Source organism: Epinephelus lanceolatus, chromosome 22, assembly GCF_041903045.1.
Source record: "Epinephelus lanceolatus isolate andai-2023 chromosome 22, ASM4190304v1, whole genome shotgun sequence".
NCBI lineage: Eukaryota > Metazoa > Chordata > Actinopteri > Perciformes > Serranidae > Epinephelus > Epinephelus lanceolatus.
In genome coordinates, this window is record NC_135755.1 from 29,486,430 (window position 1) to 29,510,315 (window position 23,886).

General features: G+C 40.6%; 4 protein-coding genes across 5 annotated transcripts; all 4 read left to right on the forward strand.

Moving 5' to 3' along the window:
- The first annotated feature begins 1,852 nt into the window (after positions 1–1,852).
- On the forward strand, positions 1,853–3,625 carry LOC144459822 (immunoglobulin kappa light chain-like). Its single transcript, XM_078164510.1, has 5 exons — positions 1,853–1,949; positions 2,080–2,790; positions 2,898–3,023; positions 3,110–3,153; positions 3,246–3,625. The coding sequence occupies exons 1-5, from the start codon at positions 1,895–1,897 to the stop codon at positions 3,363–3,365; spliced, it is 1,056 nt and encodes a 351-aa protein (XP_078020636.1). The 5' UTR covers positions 1,853–1,894; the 3' UTR covers positions 3,366–3,625.
- A 4,978-nt stretch (positions 3,626–8,603) lies between these two features.
- On the forward strand, positions 8,604–10,408 carry LOC144459823 (uncharacterized). Its single transcript, XM_078164511.1, has 5 exons — positions 8,604–8,732; positions 8,863–9,573; positions 9,681–9,806; positions 9,893–9,936; positions 10,029–10,408. Exons 1-5 carry the CDS (start codon positions 8,678–8,680, stop codon positions 10,146–10,148), a joined length of 1,056 nt encoding a protein of 351 aa, XP_078020637.1. The 5' UTR covers positions 8,604–8,677; the 3' UTR covers positions 10,149–10,408.
- Positions 10,409–15,301: 4,893 nt separating this feature from the next.
- LOC144459827 (uncharacterized) lies at positions 15,302–17,166 on the forward strand. Its single transcript, XM_078164516.1, has 5 exons — positions 15,302–15,505; positions 15,636–16,346; positions 16,454–16,579; positions 16,666–16,709; positions 16,802–17,166. Exons 1-5 carry the CDS (start codon positions 15,451–15,453, stop codon positions 16,919–16,921), a joined length of 1,056 nt encoding a protein of 351 aa, XP_078020642.1. The 5' UTR covers positions 15,302–15,450; the 3' UTR covers positions 16,922–17,166.
- A 2,030-nt stretch (positions 17,167–19,196) lies between these two features.
- Positions 19,197–22,522, forward strand: LOC117272703 (uncharacterized). Of its 2 annotated transcripts, none has more exons than XM_033651729.2 (5): positions 19,197–20,686; positions 20,834–21,541; positions 21,645–21,764; positions 21,849–21,892; positions 22,005–22,522. In XM_033651729.2, exons 1-5 carry the CDS (start codon positions 20,632–20,634, stop codon positions 22,122–22,124), a joined length of 1,047 nt encoding a protein of 348 aa, XP_033507620.2. In that variant the 5' UTR covers positions 19,197–20,631; the 3' UTR covers positions 22,125–22,522. The 2 variants fall into 2 exon arrangements, with proteins under 2 accessions (XP_033507620.2, XP_033507621.2); XM_033651730.2 differs by having other exon boundaries at positions 22,064–22,522.
- Positions 22,523–23,886: the final 1,364 nt, after the last annotated feature.

Below are 23,886 nucleotides of genomic sequence, written 5' to 3' on the forward strand. Positions count from 1 at the left end.
CGACTCCACTTGGGGACACATTTAAAGTTTTTGCAATTTTCCGGACTGACTGACCTTCATTTCTTAAAGTAATGATGGCCACTCGTTTTTCTTTAGTTAGCTGATTGGTTCTTGCCATAATATGAATTTTAACAGTTGTCCAATAGGGCTGTCGGCTGTGTATTAACCTGACTTCTGCACAACACAACTGATGGTCCCAACCCCATTGATAAAGCAAGAAATTCCACTAATTAACCCTGATAAGGCACACCTGTGAAGTGGAAACCATTTCAGGTGACTACCTCTTGAAGCTCATCGAGAGAATGCCAAGAGTGTGCAAAGCAGTAATCAGAGCAAAGGGTGGCTATTTTGAAGAAACTAGAATATAAAACATGTTTTCAGTTATTTCACCTTTTTTGTTAAGTACATAACTCCACATGTGTTCATTCATAGTTTTGATGCCTTCAGTGAGAATCTACAATGTAAATAGTCATGAAAATAAAGAAAACGCATTGAATGAGAAGGTGTGTCCAAACTTTTGGCCTGTACTGTATATAAATAAAATGAACTGCTTGGCAACAGACCAGGCATCTTAAATGTGTAGCCACACCAGGCTAGTAAAAGGAACTGGGCGTTTAATTGGGACATGCCTTTTACATGAAGTTTTACCGTGTGTTAGCACCCTTAGCTGTGCTGACATGGCTAATGGTGCTAACATAATTAACAATGCTAAAAAAGGTTTGTGGCCCAAAATTGAGCAGCTAACCTTAGGGATGACCTGGGGGGAAGACTGGAGGGTGGAGACAATGTTTCCACAGTAGTTGGGTCAGGACAGCGTTACTAGCATTAATTGCCAAATGAGCTGCTAAGCAGCTGCTGCCAGACGTGGGTGATGCGCAGTGTGATAAACTAACTAGGGAGTGACAAAATTAACCAATAGACTGACATGTATAACAGGGCAAAAATGTTTTCTGTGGTTAATAATGGTTAATAATAGTAATGATGATAATATTGTACTGAGGCGTCATGGTGGTACAGTGGTTAGCACTGTCGCCTCACAGCAAGAGCGCTTCTGGTTTGAATCCGGGGTGGGGGAGCCCTTCTGTGTGGAGTTTACATGGTTTTCCCGTGTCAGCGTAGGTTTGCTCCGGGTGCGCCGGGTTTATCCCACAATCCAAAGACATGCAGGTTAGCTGGTGACTCTAAATTGCCCGTAGGTGTGAATGTGAGTTTGAATGGTTGTCTGTCTCTATGTGTTAGCCCTGCAATAGTCTGGCGACCTGTCCAGGGTGCAACCCCAAACAGGATGGGTGGTTATGAAGAATGAATATTGAATGACTGACTATTATTATTTTATCTTTTTTATTATTGTTATTATCATTATTATGAGATCTACGCTCGTAGGCAGGTGATTTAAAGTCTTCTAAACTTGGGTCATTTCTGTTAAATTTTCCGAAAACATAGGTGCATAGATAGAATCAGTCTACACTTGTGGCCAATGCATCAACTCAATCTATACATATTTTTCATCTCTATAAATACTCAACATTATGAATACTGATGCTTTTTTTGACAGGAACAGACATTATGAAGCCTGCATGCGTGTATGTCTGCTGCTGAATGTAAAGCAAAAGGACTCTACTGTACATCACTACTGGTGTTTAGATACCTGTAATATATTTTCCTTCATTTTAAATAGGATACCAAGATAAAGAGATTTTTTTTTACTTCATATTCCTCTCACTATGTGTTCTCAAGAACCAAACTTGATACTATAGATAGCAGTCACCATGTGATCATGTTTCCTCAGGAGGACATACAGTGTCACACCAGGCTGGCCAATCAAAAACAGTCTTGTCTCTGAAGAGTGGAGAAGAGATCAAGATTCTTCATTCAACACAGGAATTCAAACACGATGACACCTGCAAAGTTTGTCCTCTATCTGACATGTCTGTTCTTGGGGGAAATGGGTGAGTTTTTGTGACTCCAGTTTCTATCTTTTTGCTCAACTTCAGAAATACTTTTAACATTTTTTAATGCCGCAAAATGCTGTCAGAGGTAATTTACTGTGTATTGGCTTTGTCTCTCATTTGACTTCAGCTCATATGAGTGATCTGAAAGTGTCCTCGTCTGTTCGTCAAGAGAGACAATTTGTATCAGCGAATGTTGGAGACAATGTGACTTTGCGATGTTTCTATGATGGCGATGAATCAGCATGGCTTTACTGGTATAAGCAAACTCTGGGACAGAAACCAAGGCTCATCTGTAGAGGCTATGTGTTTGATACAGAAGTCACCTTTTATCATGAATTCAAGAACAATCCACGCTTCTCACTGGACACTGAAAACACTGCAAATCACTTGACAATTTTTGATTTGGACATTTCAGACTCAGCTACTTACTACTGTGCAAGTAGTTATGCATATATGTTCACCTTTGGAGCAGGTGCTACTGTCAGCGTAAAGGGTTCAGGTTTGAACGTCCCAGCTTTGGTCCATCAGTCAGTGTCTGAGACCATCCAGCCAGGAGGCTCTGTGACTCTGAACTGTACAGTACACACTAGGAGCTGTGATGATGGAGAACACAGTGTTTACTGGTTCAAAAACTCTAAAGAGTCTCATCCAGGACTCATTTACAGCCATGGAGGCAGGAATGATCAGTGTGAGAGGAAACCTGACACACAAACACACACCTGTGTCTACAACCTGCCGATGAAGAGCCTGAATCTTTCTCATGCTGGGACCTACTACTGTGCAGTTGCCTCATGTGGACACATACTGTTTGGAGACGGGACCAAGCTGGACTTTGAGCGTAAGTAACTTTCTGGTTGATAAATAGTTATTCATAGTTACTTTCCGATCCAGCTTTGTCTAAACAAAGGTATAAAATGTTTGTTTCTGATGACTGGCTCTCGACAGATGAGGAAGCTTCTCTTGTCTTGGTGTATTTCTTGAGCGGAGCTTTGGCATTCACCATCATCCTGGTTGTGTTACTGGCTTTCTCAGTGTACAAGATGAACAAGAGAAACAGCTGCCAATGTACAGGTAAGCAGTACTGCTTACATCTGACAGCTTGTATTCACTTAACAGAACTTTGGAGTAAAAGATCCTTTTCTTTGTTTCACAACCAGAGTCCCCAGCGAGATCATCAGCTCCCTCCACAGCAAATGCAGAGGTGAAACCTACTTTAATAATCCCCCTTTTATTGCGCATTAAGTTGTATTTTAAATTTGGATATTCTAATCCACTTCTATACTTTGTCACCAGAGTTACCAAAATGCAGACAGCCTCCATTATGCTGCTTTAAGCGTCAACCTGCCCAACAGATCAAGAAGACAGAGAACCATCACCAATGATGACTGTGTGTACTCCAGTGTAAAGCAATAGAACTGTAACATTTTTACTTTTTCAGTAAAATTGAATTAGTTATTATTGTTATTATCTAATTATCTCAAGTCTGATGTAGATTTTTTTTTGTCTGACATGTCTTACTGTTTGTGTAACTTCCTTGTGGTCTGCCACCTGGTTGCTACGTTTTTAGAAAAAACCCCACCTCACCTCGCGTGCTTTGGCAGTATACACAGATAAATGTCTTGAACACAGAAAATAAGAGGAAAAACTGAGGGGGAGAGATTGAGGGGGGGGGGGGGGGGGGTGTTACTTTTGTATGAGTCTATATATTGTTGTAAGGAAAATCCTGCATAGTATATCTGTAGCTGATTGTCTGATTGTAAACATGCCAGTGTGAAAATTGAACAGCTAGTTATTTTTGAATTATTAGACATGTAACCAAACAAAATGCAGATATTAAAATAAGATAAACTGGTCTATATCTATAGGACGTATAAAACATGTTACCAGTGTCCTTTATAGATTATGAAACCCAGTAAATTGTGAGGAAGATCACGTTAGTTTTTGATTTTGGGTTGCTGGAAATAAATCTTGACAATGATTTGATTTTAATCAAGGACAACTCTGATTACATACAGACTCAGGATCCAGGATTATTGCTGTGTCAATTTGGAAGATTGCCAAAATTAAAGTCCAACATATGTGCAACTTGAAATAGCTTTATTTCAAATACTTATGGTGTGAATGTTGTTGGGTTGTAACTAGTCTCTATATACAGACTCTACATTCAGTGAATGTAACCCCGGAGATCTTGCCTCCGGAAGAAGAGCGGAAGAGCCCTGGTTTCCGGTTGTAGGCTGTTTGTAATCCGCGTGATATTGACCAATCACATTTGAGCCGGCTGCAGTTGTTGCCAGGTTTAACGGTCCGTGCGGTGAACTAACGAGGCGGAACATAATTGCCATCGCTGCAAACTCTGAATCCATCGCAGTGGTTCAGCATATTTACTTATATGAGCGGGGGGAGGAAACGGAAGTCGGAAACGGAAATTCGCCTCCTCCAAACCGGAATGCCAAAAAATCGGGGGTCTGCCCCCAGAGGCTGTATCGCCGTCTACCGGAAGTCAGACGCCGAATACAGCCGATGGGTTCCGAGAATGGGTTGTAACTAATTGCACTCCTTGAAGAAATATTATATTTTTGAAAAAACTGAAACAGTGATTCCAGAGAGAAGCAGACAGAGGGCAGGGATGGGCAGTATTTCTATTACTTATTAGGGGTGTAACGATACATTGATCCACATCGATACATCGATTCATTGATTAATGATCTGATTACATCTATGCAAAATGAAAACATCGATCCATATCTTCATCTTAAAGATACACCTTTATTTTAAAATTCACTTAAACATGAGAAATGTGAGACTTTAGTGAACAGGTCTATTTTTATTATTTTTTGGTACAGAAGAATACTGTTTTTCATTTAAGTGCCTGATACCTGGAAGAGCTCAGAAATAAAATGGTCAAATCATATTCTAGTTGTTTTTGTGAGTTGATGTAAATGATTGTGTTAGATGGGCATATGATACCACGTCATATCGATCGCAGGCTCCTGAAGTGAATCGAAATCAAAATCATATCACGACAGACTTTGTGATATCGGCAAACATCCTATCATCATCCAAACAAATCGATATAATATTGTATCATGATGAAGCTGGTGATTTACACCCCTATTACTTATATTTAAAATACATATTTCAATTACATTTGAGTATTTTGTCATTTGTATTTGATAAGGCTGATAAAAAGCAAATGTAATTTGTAACAAAATACTTTTGAGTGGAGTAATTTTGTATTTAAAATACTCAAAATATTTTCTCCACGAATCAAAAAACAAAAATAATAGGCTACACATTCTTATAATAGTGGATGTAACAATGTTTTTTACTTATTTTTTTTTTAAATTACTTTTATCTATAAGTTTTTTTTAAACTTGGGCCATTCAATGTGCCCTTCAGTGACCTAGTGGTCTGTTTTACTGGACTGTGCATAACATAGGAAATCGTATGTTGTTGTGGTTGATGCTTGGGATGAGTATGCTACAAATGAATTGCCTCACGTGGGATCAATAAAGTTGTCTGAATCTAAATCTGAATCAATAAATAATATTTTAGAGTAGCCTACATGTCCCTAGCATTTTTTTCTCTTTTTCATTTGAAAAAAGTTGAACACAGGGCTCCAAAGGCTCCAAGTAATGGCCTATTTCCACCAGATTCGTATTGGTTGCGTCTCCGCTCCGGCACGGCAGCGGAGCCAATAGGATTCAATTCTAGCCAATGTGTGTGTTTCCACCGGCTGCGGCTGTGCTGCGTTCCGGCTCTGTCACAGCTCCGGCACTCCGGAGCCCTCTGCAACAGATACGCAGGACTTCTATTTGTGCCAGACGCCGGAGCACAACACAGCAATTCAGCACAGAGCAGATCGTGCGGGGCAGGAAGTCGTGCACAGAAACAAATAAAACATCCGTTTTTTTCAAAATACAATACACAGTGTTCACAGCGGATCATATTTCCCTGCACTACACCTTGAAAACTACATAATGGGCAGAGGCAGGCCTGAAGTCAACAGGTCAGAGGTTTTCAGACGTCATTTCACCCTGTTGACACCATGGACGAGGAGAAATTAATCATGGTGGTGCACCGAGATGTCTTCCGGCGGAGCTGCACCGCTCCGCACAGCAAAAGCAGCCGGTGGGTATTGACGGACGGCGGAGCACGCAGTGGATAACCAACGCTGCTGTTCCGCAACGGACACGCATCCAGTGGAAATCCGGCGTTAGACAGCAAACAAGTGAACTAGCTACAGTAGCTACAGTATCTTGCTGCTGTTTAGCTAGACTGTTGGTGGACAGTTCACTGCACAGCTAGACTAGACTTGCCAGGCATGCTGCTCACGTGGATGGACCCATGCTACCAGTAGACTACCTTGCTGCTCACGTCTTCCAAGTTCAACAGATTGTCTGTCAAGGTAAATATTTTATCTGAGTGTGACAGATGTCAACTGGCTTGATGTATGATTTATGTCTGGGTCTGGCTACATAGCCTATTGTATAAATAAATGGTGCTGATAGTTATAATATCAAGCTAGCTATAGCCCAAACCTGAATACTCTGCCATACCAAATTGTGAGAAAACAAGCGCAAAATTGCAATAGCTGCGACCAAATTTGCTACTATCACGCCATTAATGTATGAATCATGATTGTTCTTTGTGGCATAGTTACTTGTGGTCTCTAATTGCAGCATGTAAATTTTGAGCATTTTTGGTCAAGGACTTTTTGAGTTATTCACAAAAAGATTTGAATCAGTTAGTATAGCGCCACCTATGGACGAATCGTGGGCATTCTTTCTGATATAGTTACTCATGGTCTCTAGTTGCAGTATGCAAATTTTGAGCATTTTTGGTCAAGGACTTTTTGAGTTATTCAAGAAAAGCTTTGTAGACTGACTGACCAACCGACCGACAGAGTGACCTATAGAGCTGCGGGTCGCTGCTAAAAAGAAAAAGAAAAAAAGTATTTTCTGTATTTGATAATACAAAACACATGTATTTTATTTTGATACATTTTCTGGCACCAGTATTTTGTATTTTATTTTGATACATTTATTTGAGGGGTATTTTGTATCAAAATACATTTTGATGTATTTTTGCCCATCTCTGTCTATACCTATTTTTCATTTTCATAAGTACTCAACACTTATAACACTGATGCTTTTTTGGCAGGCACGCAAATGATGAAGCCTGCATGTGACTGTATCTGCTGAACTGCTTCTGAATGTAAAGCAAAAGGACTCTACTGTACATCATTACTGGTGTTTAGATACCTGTAATATATTTTTCCTTCATTTTAAAGGGCCAGTGTGTAAAATTGGTTGAAACAGTGACATCAGTGGTCAAATTCTAGATTGCAGGGCTCACTCACTCACCCCTCCCGTCGGGTAAATGACAGTGGCCTCGTAGGGACAAAAAGCCTTGTGCAGACACGAGTTTTTCAGGAGTAGGTCTATCTAGCGATGAGGTGAATGTTTATTTAGAAATCTAAACCATGTTAAGATATTGTAATGAATCCCTCACGAGCAGGAGACCAGAGGAGCGTTCGGGAAAAAGGCCAGTTTATTTGAGCACTCCAAAAACTCTGGTAACACTCCAGGGTGTAAAAGACTCCGTCCCAAACTCTGATTCTTCTGGTGTAACACACACACTTCATACACACATACTCGTTTACAGTACGTAGCGGGTACCCCCTCCCCTCTCTGCTCCGCCAATCTCCAGCCCGCACACTGACTGACAGCGTAGCCTGTAAACAGAGCTCAGCTGTTTATTTAGCCTAGCAATATCTCCGGACTATAGTAGCTGCAATGGACGACTTTGAACACGATTTTGAAGAGTTTCTTGTAGCGGACACAGACCCAGAGCCATACCTGTTTGAACCGGAGCATACAGATGAGGAACTTGGATGCTGAGCGGGCGAGAAGAGAGGCTGAATCCTCTGCTCCCATTATGCTGCACAGAATGGGATTCGGTGCTACCATCGTTGGGGAGATATATCACCAGGAGGAAAAGCGCCGCAGAGAGTGCATCACAAGGAGTGAAGTTGCCTCTTCTTTTCCTCGCAGATGACGGTTCGGGTTCATTCTCTCCTGTTGTGTGGTAAGTGTGGTCCATTCGCAAACTTTATAACTAAAAAAACTTTTCACTACTCTCTATCAACGAACTACTAACACTCTCTGCTGTTTCCTCCTCCTTCTTCCTTCCTTCCGCTGTCTTCGTTGGTTTATTTATACACGCGAAACGCGTTCTCTGGCTGGCTGGATTGTCCGCTCGGGCTGCCTTACATACATGGCTGCACAAGATGGCGACCTCTCTAAAGCAAGGCCCTTGCTATATATATATATATATATATATATATATATATAAGCATAATTATAAGGCTACGAAAACCAAACAAATTTTATTTTATAGCGATTATACACTTTTATAAACATATTAATGGCTAGAATATTCAGATTCAGATTCAGATTTGACAATAAACCATGCCAAATATTACACACTGGCCCTTTAAATAGGATACCAAGATAAAGAGATTTTTTTTTTTTACTTCATATTCCTCTCACTATGTGTTCTCAAAAACCAAACTTGATACTATAGATAGCAGTCACCATGTGATCATGTTTCCTAAAGAGGACATACAGTGTCACACCGGGCTGGCCAATCAAAAACAGTCTTGTCTCTGAAGAGTGGAGAAGAGATCAAGATTCTTCATTCAACACAGGAATTCAAACACGATGACACCTGCAAAGTTTGTCCTCTATCTGACATGTCTGTTCTTGGGGGAAATGGGTGAGTTTTTGTGACTCCAGTTTCTATCTTTTTGCTCAACTTCAGAAATACTTTTAACATTTTTTAATGCCGCAAAATGCTGTCAGAGGTAATTTACTGTGTATTTGCTTTGTCTCTCATTTGACTTCAGCTCATACAAGTGATCTGAAAGTGTCCTCGTCTGTTCGTCAAGAGAGACAATTTGTATCAGCGAATGTTGGAGACAATGTGATTTTGAAATGTTTCTATGATGGCTATGAATCAGCATGGCTTTACTGGTATAAGCAAACTCTGGGACAGAAACCAAGGCTCATCTGTAGAGGCTATGTGTTTGATACAGAAGTCACCTTTTATCATGAATTCAAGAACAATCCACGCTTCTCACTGGACTCTGAAAACACTGCAAATCACTTGGCAATTTTTGATTTGGACATTTCAGACTCAGCTACTTACTACTGTGCAATTAGCTATGCATATGAGTTCACCTTTGGAGCGGGTGCTACTGTCAGCGTAAAGGGTTCAGGTTTGAACGCCCCAGCTTTGGTCCATCAGTCAGTGTCTGAGACCATCCAGCCAGGAGGCTCTGTGACTCTGAACTGTACAGTACAAACTGGGAGCTGTGATGATGGAGAACACAGTGTTTACTGGTTCAAAAACTCTGAAGGATCAAATCCAGGACTCATTTACAGCCATGGAGGCAGGAATGATCAGTGTGAGAGGAAACCTGACACACAAACACACACCTGTGTCTACAACCTGCCGATGAAGAGCCTGAATCTTTCTCATGCTGGGACCTACTACTGTGCAGTTGCCTCATGTGGACACATACTGTTTGGAGACGGGACCAAGCTGGACTTTGAGCGTAAGTAACTTTCTGGTTGATAAATAGTTATTCATAGTTACTTTCCGATCCAGCTTTGTCTAAACAAAGGTATAAAATGTTTGTTTCTGATGACTGGCTCTCGACAGATGAGGAAGCTTCTCTTGTCTTGGTGTATTTCTTGAGCGGAGCTTTGGCATTCACCATCATCCTGGTTGTGTTACTGGCTTTCTCAGTGTACAAGATGAACAAGAGAAACAGCTGCCAATGTACAGGTAAGCAGTACTGCTTACATCTGACAGCTTGTATTCACTTAACAGAACTTTGGAGTAAAAGATCCTTTTCTTTGTTTCACAACCAGAGTCCCCAGCGAGATCATCAGCTCCCTCCACAGCAAATGCAGAGGTGAAACCTACTTTAATAATCCCCCTTTTATTGCGCATTAAGTTGTATTTTAAATTTGGATATTCTAATCCACTTCTATACTTTGTCACCAGAGTTACCAAAATGCAGACAGCCTCCATTATGCTGCTTTAAGCGTCAACCTGCCCAACAGATCAAGAAGACAGAGAACCATCACCAATGATGACTGTGTGTACTCCAGTGTAAAGCAATAGAACTGTAACATTTTTACTTTTTCAGTAAAATTGAATTAGTTATTATTGTTATTATCTAATTATCTCAAGTCTGATGTAGATTTTTTTTTGTCTGACATGTCTTACTGTTTGTGTAACTTCCTTGTGGTCTGCCACCTGGTTGCTACGTTTTTAGAAAAAACCCCACCTCACCTCGCGTGCTTTGGCAGTATACACAGATAAATGTCTTGAACACAGAAAATAAGAGGAAAAACTGAGGGGGAGAGATTGAGGGGGGGGGGGGGGGGGGTGTTACTTTTGTATGAGTCTATATATTGTTGTAAGGAAAATCCTGCATAGTATATCTGTAGCTGATTGTCTGATTGTAAACATGCCAGTGTGAAAATTGAACAGCTAGTTATTTTTGAATTATTAGACATGTAACCAAACAAAATGCAGATATTAAAATAAGATAAACTGGTCTATATCTATAGGACGTATAAAACATGTTACCAGTGTCCTTTATAGATTATGAAACCCAGTAAATTGTGAGGAAGATCACGTTAGTTTTTGATTTTGGGTTGCTGGAAATAAATCTTGACAATGATTTGATTTTAATCAAGGACAACTCTGATTACATACAGACTCAGGATCCAGGATTATTGCTGTGTCAATTTGGAAGATTGCCAAAATTAAAGTCCAACATATGTGCAACTTGAAATAGCTTTATTTCAAATACTTATGGTGTGAATGTTGTTGGGTTGTAACTAGTCTCTATATACAGACTCTACATTCAGTGAATGTAACCCCGGAGATCTTGCCTCCGGAAGAAGAGCGGAAGAGCCCTGGTTTCCGGTTGTAGGCTGTTTGTAATCCGCGTGATATTGACCAATCACATTTGAGCCGGCTGCAGTTGTTGCCAGGTTTAACGGTCCGTGCGGTGAACTAACGAGGCGGAACATAATTGCCATCGCTGCAAACTCTGAATCCATCGCAGTGGTTCAGCATATTTACTTATATGAGCGGGGGGAGGAAACGGAAGTCGGAAACGGAAATTCGCCTCCTCCAAACCGGAATGCCAAAAAATCGGGGGTCTGCCCCCAGAGGCTGTATCGCCGTCTACCGGAAGTCAGACGCCGAATACAGCCGATGGGTTCCGAGAATGGGTTGTAACTAATTGCACTCCTTGAAGAAATATTATATTTTTGAAAAAACTGAAACAGTGATTCCAGAGAGAAGCAGACAGAGGGCAGGGATGGGCAGTATTTCTATTACTTATTAGGGGTGTAACGATACATTGATCCACATCGATACATCGATTCATTGATTAATGATCTGATTACATCTATGCAAAATGAAAACATCGATCCATATCTTCATCTTAAAGATACACCTTTATTTTAAAATTCACTTAAACATGAGAAATGTGAGACTTTAGTGAACAGGTCTATTTTTATTATTTTTTGGTACAGAAGAATACTGTTTTTCATTTAAGTGCCTGATACCTGGAAGAGCTCAGAAATAAAATGGTCAAATCATATTCTAGTTGTTTTTGTGAGTTGATGTAAATGATTGTGTTAGATGGGCATATGATACCACGTCATATCGATCGCAGGCTCCTGAAGTGAATCGAAATCAAAATCATATCACGACAGACTTTGTGATATCGGCAAACATCCTATCATCATCCAAACAAATCGATATAATATTGTATCATGATGAAGCTGGTGATTTACACCCCTATTACTTATATTTAAAATACATATTTCAATTACATTTGAGTATTTTGTCATTTGTATTTGATAAGGCTGATAAAAAGCAAATGTAATTTGTAACAAAATACTTTTGAGTGGAGTAATTTTGTATTTAAAATACTCAAAATATTTTCTCCACGAATCAAAAAACAAAAATAATAGGCTACACATTCTTATAATAGTGGATGTAACAATGTTTTTTACTTATTTTTTTTTTAAATTACTTTTATCTATAAGTTTTTTTTAAACTTGGGCCATTCAATGTGCCCTTCAGTGACCTAGTGGTCTGTTTTACTGGACTGTGCATAACATAGGAAATCGTATGTTGTTGTGGTTGATGCTTGGGATGAGTATGCTACAAATGAATTGCCTCACGTGGGATCAATAAAGTTGTCTGAATCTAAATCTGAATCAATAAATAATATTTTAGAGTAGCCTACATGTCCCTAGCATTTTTTTCTCTTTTTCATTTGAAAAAAGTTGAACACAGGGCTCCAAAGGCTCCAAGTAATGGCCTATTTCCACCAGATTCGTATTGGTTGCGTCTCCGCTCCGGCACGGCAGCGGAGCCAATAGGATTCAATTCTAGCCAATGTGTGTGTTTCCACCGGCTGCGGCTGTGCTGCGTTCCGGCTCTGTCACAGCTCCGGCACTCCGGAGCCCTCTGCAACAGATACGCAGGACTTCTATTTGTGCCAGACGCCGGAGCACAACACAGCAATTCAGCACAGAGCAGATCGTGCGGGGCAGGAAGTCGTGCACAGAAACAAATAAAACATCCGTTTTTTTCAAAATACAATACACAGTGTTCACAGCGGATCATATTTCCCTGCACTACACCTTGAAAACTACATAATGGGCAGAGGCAGGCCTGAAGTCAACAGGTCAGAGGTTTTCAGACGTCATTTCACCCTGTTGACACCATGGACGAGGGGAAATTAATCATGGTGGTGCACCGAGATGTCTTCCGGCGGAGCTGCACCGCTCCGCACAGCAAAAGCAGCCGGTGGGTATTGACGGACGGCGGAGCACGCAGTGGATAACCAACGCTGCTGTTCCGCAACGGACACGCATCCAGTGGAAATCCGGCGTTAGACAGCAAACAAGTGAACTAGCTACAGTAGCTACAGTATCTTGCTGCTGTTTAGCTAGACTGTTGGTGGACAGTTCACTGCACAGCTAGACTAGACTTGCCAGGCATGCTGCTCACGTGGATGGACCCATGCTACCAGTAGACTACCTTGCTGCTCACGTCTTCCAAGTTCAACAGATTGTCTGTCAAGGTAAATATTTTATCTGAGTGTGACAGATGTCAACTGGCTTGATGTATGATTTATGTCTGGGTCTGGCTACATAGCCTATTGTATAAATAAATGGTGCTGATAGTTATAATATCAAGCTAGCTATAGCCCAAACCTGAATACTCTGCCATACCAAATTGTGAGAAAACAAGCGCAAAATTGCAATAACTGCGACCAAATTTGCTACTATCACGCCATTAATGTATGAATCATGATTGTTCTTTGTGGCATAGTTACTTGTGGTCTCTAATTGCAGCATGTAAATTTTGAGCATTTTTGGTCAAGGACTTTTTGAGTTATTCACAAAAAGATTTGAATCAGTTAGTATAGCGCCACCTATGGACGAATCGTGGGCATTCTTTCTGATATAGTTACTCATGGTCTCTAGTTGCAGTATGCAAATTTTGAGCATTTTTGGTCAAGGACTTTTTGAGTTATTCAAGAAAAGCTTTGTAGACTGACTGACCAACCGACCGACAGAGTGACCTATAGAGCTGCGGGTCGCTGCTAAAAAGAAAAAGAAAAAAAGTATTTTCTGTATTTGATAATACAAAACACATGTATTTTATTTTGATACATTTTCTGGCACCAGTATTTTGTATTTTATTTTGATACATTTATTTGAGGGGTATTTTGTATCAAAATACATTTTGATGTATTTTTGCCCATCTCTGTCTATACCTATTTTTCATTTTCATAAGTACTCAACACTTATAACACTGATGCTTTTTTGGCAGGCACGCAAATGATGAAGCCTGCATGTGACTGTATCTGCTGAACTGCTTCTGAATGTAAAGCAAAAGGACTCTACTGTACATCATTACTGGTGTTTAGATACCTGTAATATATTTTTCCTTCATTTTAAAGGGCCAGTGTGTAAAATTGGTTGAAACAGTGACATCAGTGGTCAAATTCTAGATTGCAGGGCTCACTCACTCACCCCTCCCGTCGGGTAAATGACAGTGGCCTCGTAGGGACAAAAAGCCTTGTGCAGACACGAGTTTTTCAGGAGTAGGTCTATCTAGCGATGAGGTGAATGTTTATTTAGAAATCTAAACCATGTTAAGATATTGTAATGAATCCCTCACGAGCAGGAGACCAGAGGAGCGTTCGGGAAAAAGGCCAGTTTATTTGAGCACTCCAAAAACTCCGGTAACACTCCAGGGGGTAAAAGACTCCGTCCCAAACTCTGATTCTTCTGGTGTAACACACACACTTCATACACACATACTCGTTTACAGTACGTAGCGGGTAACCCCTCCCCTCTCTGCTCCACCAATCTCCAGCCCGCACACTGACTGACAGCGTAGCCTGTAAACAGAGCTCAGCTGTTTATTTAGCCTAGCAATATCTCCGGACTATAGTAGCTGCAATGGACGACTTTGAACACGATTTTGAAGAGTTTCTTGTAGCGGACACAGACCCAGAGCCATACCTGTTTGAGCCGGAGTATACAGATGAGGAACTTGGATGCTGAGTGGGCGAGAAGAGAGGCTGAATCCTCTGCTCCCATTATGCTGCACAGAATGGGATTCGGTGCTACCATCGTTGGGGAGATATATCACCAGGAGGAAAAGCGCCGCAGAGAGTGCATCACAAGGAGTGAAGTTGCCTCTTCTTTTCCTCGCAGATGACGGTTCAGGTTCATTCTCTCTTGTTGTGTGGTAAGTGTGGTCCATTCGCAAACTTTATAACTATAAAAACTTTTCACTACTCTCTATCAACGAACTACTAACACTCTCTGCTGTTTCCTCCTCCTTCTTCCTTCCTTCCGCTGTCTTCGTTGGTTTATTTATACACGCGAAACGCGTTCTCTGGCTGGCTGGATTGTCCGCTCGGGCTGCCTTACATACATGGCTGCACAAGATGGCGACCTCTCTAAAGCAAGGCCCTTGCTATATATATATATATATATATATAAGCATAATTATAAGGCTACGAAAACCAAAAAAATTTTATTTTATAGCGATTATACACTTTTATAAACATATTAATGGCTAGAATATTCAGATTCAGATTCAGATTTGACAATAAACCATGCCAAATATTACACACTGGCCCTTTAAATAGGATACCAAGATAAAGAGATTTTTTTTTTTTACTTCATATTCCTCTCACTATGTGTTCTCAAGAACCAAACTTGATACTATAGATAGCAGTCACCATGTGATCATGTTTCCTAAAGAGGACATACAGTGTCACACCGGGCTGGCCAATCAAAAACAGTCTTGTCTCTGAAGAGTGGAGAAGAGATCAAGATTCTTCATTCAACACAGGAATTCAAACACGATGACACCTGCAAAGTTTGTCCTCTATCTGACATGTCTGTTCTTGGGGGAAATGGGTGAGTTTTTGTGACTCCAGTTTCTATCTTTTTGCTCAACTTCAGAAATACTTTTAACATTTTTTAATGCCGCAAAATGCTGTCAGAGGTAATTTACTGTGTATTTGCTTTGTCTCTCATTTGACTTCAGCTCATACAAGTGATCTGAAAGTGTCCTCGTCTGTTCGTCAAGAGAGACAATTTGTATCAGCGAATGTTGGAGACAATGTGATTTTGAAATGTTTCTATGATGGCTATGAATCAGCATGGCTTTACTGGTATAAGCAAACTCTGGGACAGAAACCAAGGCTCATCTGTAGAGGCTATGTGTTTGATACAGAAGTCACCTTTTATCATGAATTCAAGAACAATCCACGCTTCTCACTGGACTCTGAAAACACTGCAAATCACTTGGCAATTTTTGATTTGGACATTTCAGACTCAGCTACTTACTACTGTGCAATTAGCTATGCATATGAGTTCACCTTTGGAGCGGGTGCTACTGTCAGCGTAAAGGGTTCAGGTTTGAACGCCCCAGCTTTGGTCCATCAGTCAGCGTCTGAGACCATCCGGCCAGGAGGCTCTGTGACTCTGAACTGTACAGTACACACTAGGAGCTGTGATGATGGAGAACACAGTGTTTACTGGTTCAAAAACTCTGAAGGATCAAATCCAGGACTCATTTACAGCCATGGAGGCAGGAATAATCAGTGTGAGAGGAAACCTGACACACAAACACACACCTGTGTCTACAACCTGCCGATGAAGAGCCTGACTCTTTCTCATGCTGGGACCTACTACTGTGCTGTTGCCTCATGTGGACACATACTGTTTGGAGACGGGACCAAGCTGGACTTTGAGCGTAAGTAACTTTCTGGTTGATAAATAGTTATTCATAGTTACTTTCCGATCCAGCTTTGTCTAAACAAAGGTATAAAATGTTTGTTTCTGATGACTGGCTCTCGACAGATGAGGAAGCTTCTCTTGTCTTGGTGTATTTCTTGAGCGGAGCTTTGGCATTCACCATCATCCTGGTTGTGTTACTGGCTTTCTCAGTGTACAAGATGAACAAGAGAAACAGCTGCCAATGTACAGGTAAGCAGTACTGCTTACATCTGACAGCTTGTATTCACTTAACAGAACTTTGGAGTAAAAGATCCTTTTCTTTGTTTCACAATCAGAGTCTCGAGCAAGATCATCAGCTCCCTCCACAGCAAATGCAGAGGTGAAACCTACTTTAATAATCCCCCTTTTATTGCACATTAAGTTGTATTTTAAATTTGGATATTCTAATCCACTTCTATACTTTGTCACCAGAGTTACCAAAATGCAGACAGCCTCCATTATGCTGCTTTAAGCGTCAACCTGCCCAACAGATCAAGAAGACAGAGAACCATCACCAATGATGACTGTGTGTACTCCAGTGTAAAGCAATAGAACTGTAACATTTTTACTTTTTCAGTAAAATTGAATTAGTTATTATTGTTATTATCTAATTATTTCAAGTCTGATGTAGATTTTTTTTTGTCTGACATGTCTTACTGTTTGTGTAACTTCCTTGTGGTCTGCCACCTGGTTGCTACGTTTTTAGAAAAACCCCACCTCACCTCGCGTGCTTTGGCAGTATACACAGATAAATGTCTTGAACACAGAAAATAAGAGGAAAAACTGAGGGGGAGAGATTGAGGGGGGGGGGGGGGGGGGGGGGGGGTTACTTTTGTATGAGTCTATATATTGTTGTAAGGAAAATCCTGCATAGTATATCTGTAGCTGATTGTCTGATTGTAAACATGCCAGTGTGAAAATTGAACAGCTAGTTATTTTTGAATTATTAGACATGTAACCAAACAAAATGCAGATATTAAAATAAGATAAACTGGCCTATATCTATAGGACGTATGAAACATGTTACCAGTGTCCTTTATAGATTATGAAACCCAGTAAATTGTGAGGAAGATCACGTTAGATTTTGATTTTGGGTTGCTGGAAATAAATCTTGACAATGATTTGATTTTAATCAAGGACAACTCTGATTACATACAGACTCAGGATCCAGGATTATTGCTGTGTCAATTTGGAAGATTGCCAAAATTTAAGTCCAACATATGTGCAACTTGAAATAGCTTTATTTGAAATACATATGGTGTGAACGTTGTTGGGCTGTAACAAACTGCACTCCTTGAAGAAATATTATCATTTTTTGGGGGGAAAAAATGAAACCACGATTCCAGAGAGAAGCAGACAGAGGGGTCTACAGTCTGTGTTTGAAGGATATATCCAGGATGTCAAACTGGCTCAGCAGCAACAACAGGTCAAAAAGACAAAGACAGTTAGAAGCTAAAGCCGAACTATAGTTTACAGATCACAGTGTAAATGTGAACCACCACATCACTGCTGATTGCTACAGAAGACAATAACATAAAGGGAAACTTTGCTGATATTGAACCAGCTGTGTGGCATTGCAGTGTGTGCAGATGAACAGTGTTTGGCTTCGCCCCCGTGCTGCTGCCAGCACCCGTACCTCTGCCGCTGGTTGGGCAGGGATCTCTGGGGGAAGTCAAACAACGTTCATCTGCACACAATGCAATGACACACAGCTGGTTGAATATCAGCTTCCCTTCACTTGTTCCTGTACAGCAGGGTCGGTCTTTTTTTCACTGTTATAATCATTAGAAAGCAAAAGCAGCATGTGTATACATTCAGTAGGCTATACCTTCAGTAGCTAGCTAGCTAACCCTACACTTTTCAGGGTGTGATTTTGGTTTTGGAACAGGGAAGAAATATCTTTTTCCAGCCTCTCCAGGCAACGAGTATCATTAATACACGACGTGCCCCAGGCACAACATTTAGCTCCAAATCCACAAAACCAGCCTGAAAATGAAGGAAATCTGAAACGACTGCATTAGAGTCAATGGAGCACAGCTGTGTTGTTGTAGGACCCTTGTCTTAGCCAGCCTGATGCTACGTTATGATTGGCTAGTCTGCATCCAGGGTTGGGACTTAGCAAAGGGTCAATTGATACATTTCTTTGCTTTAATCCATTGTCCAGAGGTGCACTAAATTATATAGAAACATCTCAATGCTGACATGTACACATTTACATAGAATAAAGGCAGCCTGGGAACAAGATCTTGGACCTATATCTGAGGACCAATGGGTCTTTATTCTTTCAACAATACATAGATCCTCACTTTGCGCAAGACAAGCCTTATTGCAATTTAAGGTGGTCCATAGGGCTTTTAGGTCTCCTGTCCAAAATCCTGTTGTTGCCTTGTCTGGCATTGCTAGTGGAGACAAGCCCAACCTGACATCTGCAGAGCACTGTATGGGGACTTTTGCTCTGCTCTTGGCCGGCCATGCTATCTTATTAAAATGGAAGGAGGCTGCCCTGCCCACATCTGGCCAGTGGCTTTGAGACGTTATGTCCTGCCTAAAATAAGAGATGTTGTGCTTCTCTGCCAGTGGTTCAGAGAAAAAAATCCTGGAGACCTGGAGGCCCCTTTTATCCCATTTTCATTATGCCCAAACAACATCATCTCTCAATGCATTTTAATTCAGCCCTTGACATAAAGAATAAAAAGCAAAATCTGATTCCATGGATGTTGGAGCTCTGCATATTAAATCCTAGACATTGTGCCTTAGAAATATTTAAAGGAAGGAGAAATTTGGGGATAGGACGATGGGTGGGCGGGAAGGGTTGTTGTATCATACAAGGTATTACTGTAATGGCCTCAGGGGCAATTCTACTTTTGTCGGTTCTGCACACTGATGTATACTGTGTGGTGCTGTGGAATGTGTCTGCCCAACCCTGGCATCAGACCAGAGGTCATATCTTGACCCAGACCTGTAGATAATATATGCCTTTTTTTAATCATAAAAACAAGCTTTCCTTAACCTTTACCAAGTGGATTAGTTGCCTAACCCTACCCATGTTTTAATCATAAATATAGCCTATATATAGATTGAGTGAAGAAGGGGAGGGTGTGCAAAGAGCACCTCTGCTGCAGACATGAAGGAAAAGAAGCACCACCTGTCTTTTGACCGTGATGCAACCATGATTAAATCCCAGAACAAGAGGCAGCTCCTGGAGATAATCCCTGACAACATCAATAACGCTTACATGTTTCAGATGATATGTCATGTTTGTAGTTGACGAATGTTTTTCTATTTACCTGAAATCCCTAGTGCAGGGCTGATTTCCTTCCAGGCGCTGTGTTTAAGTGTGTAGGCCTATCATCAGTGGGACAGATGTAAAGCTCTGGGTAGCCTTGATTTATCACAGACTTATATTCACGTACGAAGGGAAAGATATCTGACGGCTGTGATTGGTTTGTAATGTGACTGCTGAGCGTGGCCTCTCCCTGTGTTTCTACTTTCAAATTTCCTACATGGTCCAGTCATAAAGGTTTTGATTTATTTTGACAGGGTACAGCTCCTAATTTAGTTTCACATTTGATTTTTGTTTTTGTTTTTTTCCTCTGTGACTAAACCAACAATGAAATCTTGCCACCTCATGACCTTTCTGGTCGACTAACATTTGGTCGACTATAAGGGGGCAGCCCTACAAAAAAGACAAAATTTACATGATGAAGTGCCTCCCAAAATAAACTTAGATCTCTATTTTAAAAACTAATTTAACCATGCACACATGCCCCCTGGAGGAGGGCCAACAATAACCTGCTATTTAAAAGTTACAAGCATGTCCAACTTTATGCCTAGTGGTACTGTATGTGAAGTACATAGGAGCTTCTTACCTTGGCAACAGGTCTAAAATCAGTAAAAATGAATGATCTTCAAATCCAATACACACAGGGAACAAACACATTGGGATTTTTTTCTGTTTGATGCATTGAGTATCATAAACAGTCATACATTTCCATTAAAATCCACTGTACTGGACTGGCAGCAGAAGACAAATAAAATCAGTTGTATCTACATGAGTAAGTACTGTATGTGTCAAAAAGGTGCAATACCTTAGGTATAAAAAAAAGGCTTGACCCTATTGGTGGCAGTAACCATGTGAGCAGTGAGGTTTCCTGATTAGGACACACACAGTGCACCTCAGGTTGGCCAATCAAACAGAGTCTCGTCTCTATAGAGTGGAGGAAGGATTCGTGTCTTTTCTTTTCACACAGAAATTGTGCACAATGGCATCTGCAATGTTTGCTCTCTACCTCACATGTCTGTGCTTGGGGATAACAGGTGAGTTGTGTTTTTGTCGCTCAAACTTGTATCGTTTGTTGTAAGATCACTGCTTATGCAAATGAAACACTTTTAATGTACTGATTATTCTGAAGTCTGTCAAATTAAATTAAATGTACGATTTCTTTGTATCTTATTTCACTTCAGCTCAGACAACTGATCTGGAATCCTCATCTGTTCATCCTCACAGTGGTTTTCTATCAGTTAACACTGGGGAAGACTTGACTTTGAAATGTTACTATGGCGGTGCTACAGCTGCAAGGCTTTACTGGTACAAGCAAACTCTGGGACAGAAACCAACATTCATCTCCACTTTCTATACATATGATAAAAAAGTTTATTTTGAGGAAGAGTTCAAGAATAGTTCACGCTTCTCACTGGATACTGAAAATGGCAGATATCACTTGACAATCAGAGACTTGCATATTTCAGACTCTGCTACTTATTACTGCATAAGTTGCTATCTATACTCATTTGACATGCTGCAGAGCACTTTAATCACTGTAATAGATTCAAGTTGGAACATCCCAGCTTTGGTCCATCAGTCAGCGTCTGAGACCATCCAGCCAGGAGGCTCTGTGACTCTGAACTGTACAGTACACACTGGGAGCTGTGATGATGGAGAATACAGTGTTTACTGGTTCAAAAACTCTCAAGAGTCTCATCCAGGACTCATTTACAGCCATGGAGGCAGGAATGATCAGTGTGAGAGGAAACCTGACACACAAACACACACCTGTGTCTACAACCTGCCGATGAAGAGCCTGAATCTTTCTCATGCTGGGACCTACTACTGTGCTGTTGCCTCATGTGGACACATACTGTTTGGAGACGGGACCAAGCTGGACTTTGAGCGTAAGTAACCTTTGAGCAAAAGTTGGTGTGTCTGATAAGAACTCATTGATACTACCTAAACAAACTTAGTAAAGCTCTGTTTCTGATGTCTTATTATCTGCAGATGAGGCAGACACTAATGTCTTAGTGTATTTCTTGAGTGGAGCCATTACCCTGAGTGTGTTACTGGCTCTCTCAGTGTGCATGATGAACAAGGACAAGAGAAACAACTGCAAATCTACAGGTACATGTAACTGCTACTGTTATTATCTGACAGCTTGCTTTCACTGAATTTGGCTTTTAAAAGCTTTTTCTGTTTCACAACCAGAGTCTGATGCAAGAGTTCCAGCTCCCTCCACAGCTGATGCACAGGTGAGTACAAACTGTTACCAGCCAAGTAACCATTTTGATTGCACAATACATTTTGTTTGTTTTAATTTTTGTCAAGAACATAATAATCAACTGATAAATATTTTATCACCAGGGTTACCAACATGCAGAAAAACTCTATTATGCTGCTTTAAGTGTCAACCTGTCCAACAGATCAAGAAGACAGAGGGATCAGACCTGGAGTGAATGTGTGTACTACAGTGTAAAGCAGTAGAACTGGACATGTAACATCTGTATGTTGAGTAAGACAGGATGTTCTTAGTGCCTACTTTTGACATGTAATGTACATTTATATCTACCTTTGAAATAAATATGCTTTTATTGTTTTTTTGTACATAAATTAGGATACTCTGTATTATCTGTGGGGTCTGAAGTGTCTCCACAATGTTCTTGAAATTACAAGATTATTTTGAGCACATATAAATAAATGCTTTTAGGACTTTACCTGTATATTTAGAAGCTCAGATCCACTGATGCTGTAAGAATCACTCAGGTCAAGATTATTGTATACTATTGTGTTTATCCTCATTGTTTTTTTAACCAAATCTTATGTGTGGTTTTGTATGTGAAATCTATGTTGTTAATAATTAAATAAATAGAATCAGAATTTTGGATCACTTTCAGCTTGAAGCAATGTGTGCGTGCACTTCATATATAAGTGGGTGGTGGCACCATGTTTATCAAAGAGTGTGGTTGATCTCACAGACAGACGGATGGACGGACTGACAGACGGACAGATGGACGGACGGACAGATAGACTGCCATTTGATGTAATAATATTATCTGGACTCAATTTGAGGATTAAGTATGTCCAAATTAACCAGATCAATGTACTGTATGTGCTTCACATGTGTTCTTTGATCAAACAAAACTAATATATTCATGGGCCCCCTCGATCTTGGGACAACATATATACATGTGTGTTTACTCAGTAGTAGAAGTCCCTCTGGCTCTATCATTCTTGGCTGGTAGCATCTTGCAAACTGTATCAGAAAAGCATGCAAATGACCTCATCCACTCCAATGAAAGATCAGTTGAGTTGAAACTCAGCTGATCTGGTATTACAGTTACATGGCACAGGAGGGTTTTTAAATCTACCTTCGGTAATTGACTCCTACACTAGTGATGCCCAATTTGATGACTTGACGGCGATTGCCCATTGTTCCGACTAGGCATGTGCCGGTATGAGATTTTGACGGTATGATAACCGTGGGCAAAAATACCACGGTAATCGGTACTACCATGGTAATAATAATAATAATACTAATAATAATAATAATAATAATGATAATAAAACAGGCGTTGTCATATTTTCGTGCTGTACACTTTAAAACGGTAGGCTAATATTCGATTGACTGTTCATAAGCGACAGCACGTACCAGGCATCTCCTGTCAGTGCAACGCATCATCACACCAGTTGTTTAAATGGGTAAGACCCGTTAAAAGTAATAGAGCCGTTTCTTAACTTCACGATGGTGACTCCGGCCAGCAGCTTGTTGAGCTCCTCGTGGTTGCGGACAGCCAGCTGCCGGTGATGGGGGATGATACGGGTCTTCTTCTTGCCGCGGGCAGCGTTTCCAGCCAACTCCAGAATCTCAGTGGTCAGATACTCCAGCACAGCAGCCAGGTAGATGGGGGCACCGGCACTGACACGCTCCACATAGTTTCCTTTGCACAGCAGCCTGTGAACATGGTCGACTGGGAACTGGAGCCCAGCACGGGAGGAGCGGGTCTTTGCTAGGGATGGGTATTGTTAAGATTTTAACGGTACTACTACTACTCTTATCGATACTGCTTATCGATCCGGTATTTTAACGGTACTCTTACTGATACTTTTTGAGGAAGAAAAAACAAATTAATAACATACATTGCTTTATTTTCTCAATTCTCATTATGCAACAAAATATTTTTTACAAAACATTTTACTTTATACAACTTCAAATGTAAAATACATAAAATAATAGTGTTGTCATGGT

Excerpts from the sequence above, each read along its gene's own strand:
- LOC144459823 (XM_078164511.1), top strand. The coding sequence starts at position 8,678 with ATGACACCTGCAAAGTTTGTCCTCTATCTGACATGTCTGTTCTTGGGG. Across the intron at positions 8,733-8,862 it reads TCTGTTCTTGGGGGAAATGG|CTCATACAAGTGATCTGAAA; the intron begins GTGAGTTTTTGT and ends ATTTGACTTCAG. Across the intron at positions 9,574-9,680 it reads GACCAAGCTGGACTTTGAGC|ATGAGGAAGCTTCTCTTGTC; the intron begins GTAAGTAACTTT and ends GGCTCTCGACAG.
- LOC117272703 (XM_033651729.2), top strand. The coding sequence starts at position 20,632 with ATGGCATCTGCAATGTTTGCTCTCTACCTCACATGTCTGTGCTTGGGG. Across the intron at positions 20,687-20,833 it reads TCTGTGCTTGGGGATAACAG|CTCAGACAACTGATCTGGAA; the intron begins GTGAGTTGTGTT and ends ATTTCACTTCAG. Across the intron at positions 21,542-21,644 it reads GACCAAGCTGGACTTTGAGC|ATGAGGCAGACACTAATGTC; the intron begins GTAAGTAACCTT and ends TATTATCTGCAG.
- LOC144459822 (XM_078164510.1), top strand. The coding sequence starts at position 1,895 with ATGACACCTGCAAAGTTTGTCCTCTATCTGACATGTCTGTTCTTGGGG. Across the intron at positions 2,791-2,897 it reads GACCAAGCTGGACTTTGAGC|ATGAGGAAGCTTCTCTTGTC; the intron begins GTAAGTAACTTT and ends GGCTCTCGACAG. Across the intron at positions 3,154-3,245 it reads CCTCCACAGCAAATGCAGAG|AGTTACCAAAATGCAGACAG; the intron begins GTGAAACCTACT and ends CTTTGTCACCAG.
- LOC144459827 (XM_078164516.1), top strand. The coding sequence starts at position 15,451 with ATGACACCTGCAAAGTTTGTCCTCTATCTGACATGTCTGTTCTTGGGG. Across the intron at positions 16,580-16,665 it reads AAACAGCTGCCAATGTACAG|AGTCTCGAGCAAGATCATCA; the intron begins GTAAGCAGTACT and ends TTTCACAATCAG. Across the intron at positions 16,710-16,801 it reads CCTCCACAGCAAATGCAGAG|AGTTACCAAAATGCAGACAG; the intron begins GTGAAACCTACT and ends CTTTGTCACCAG.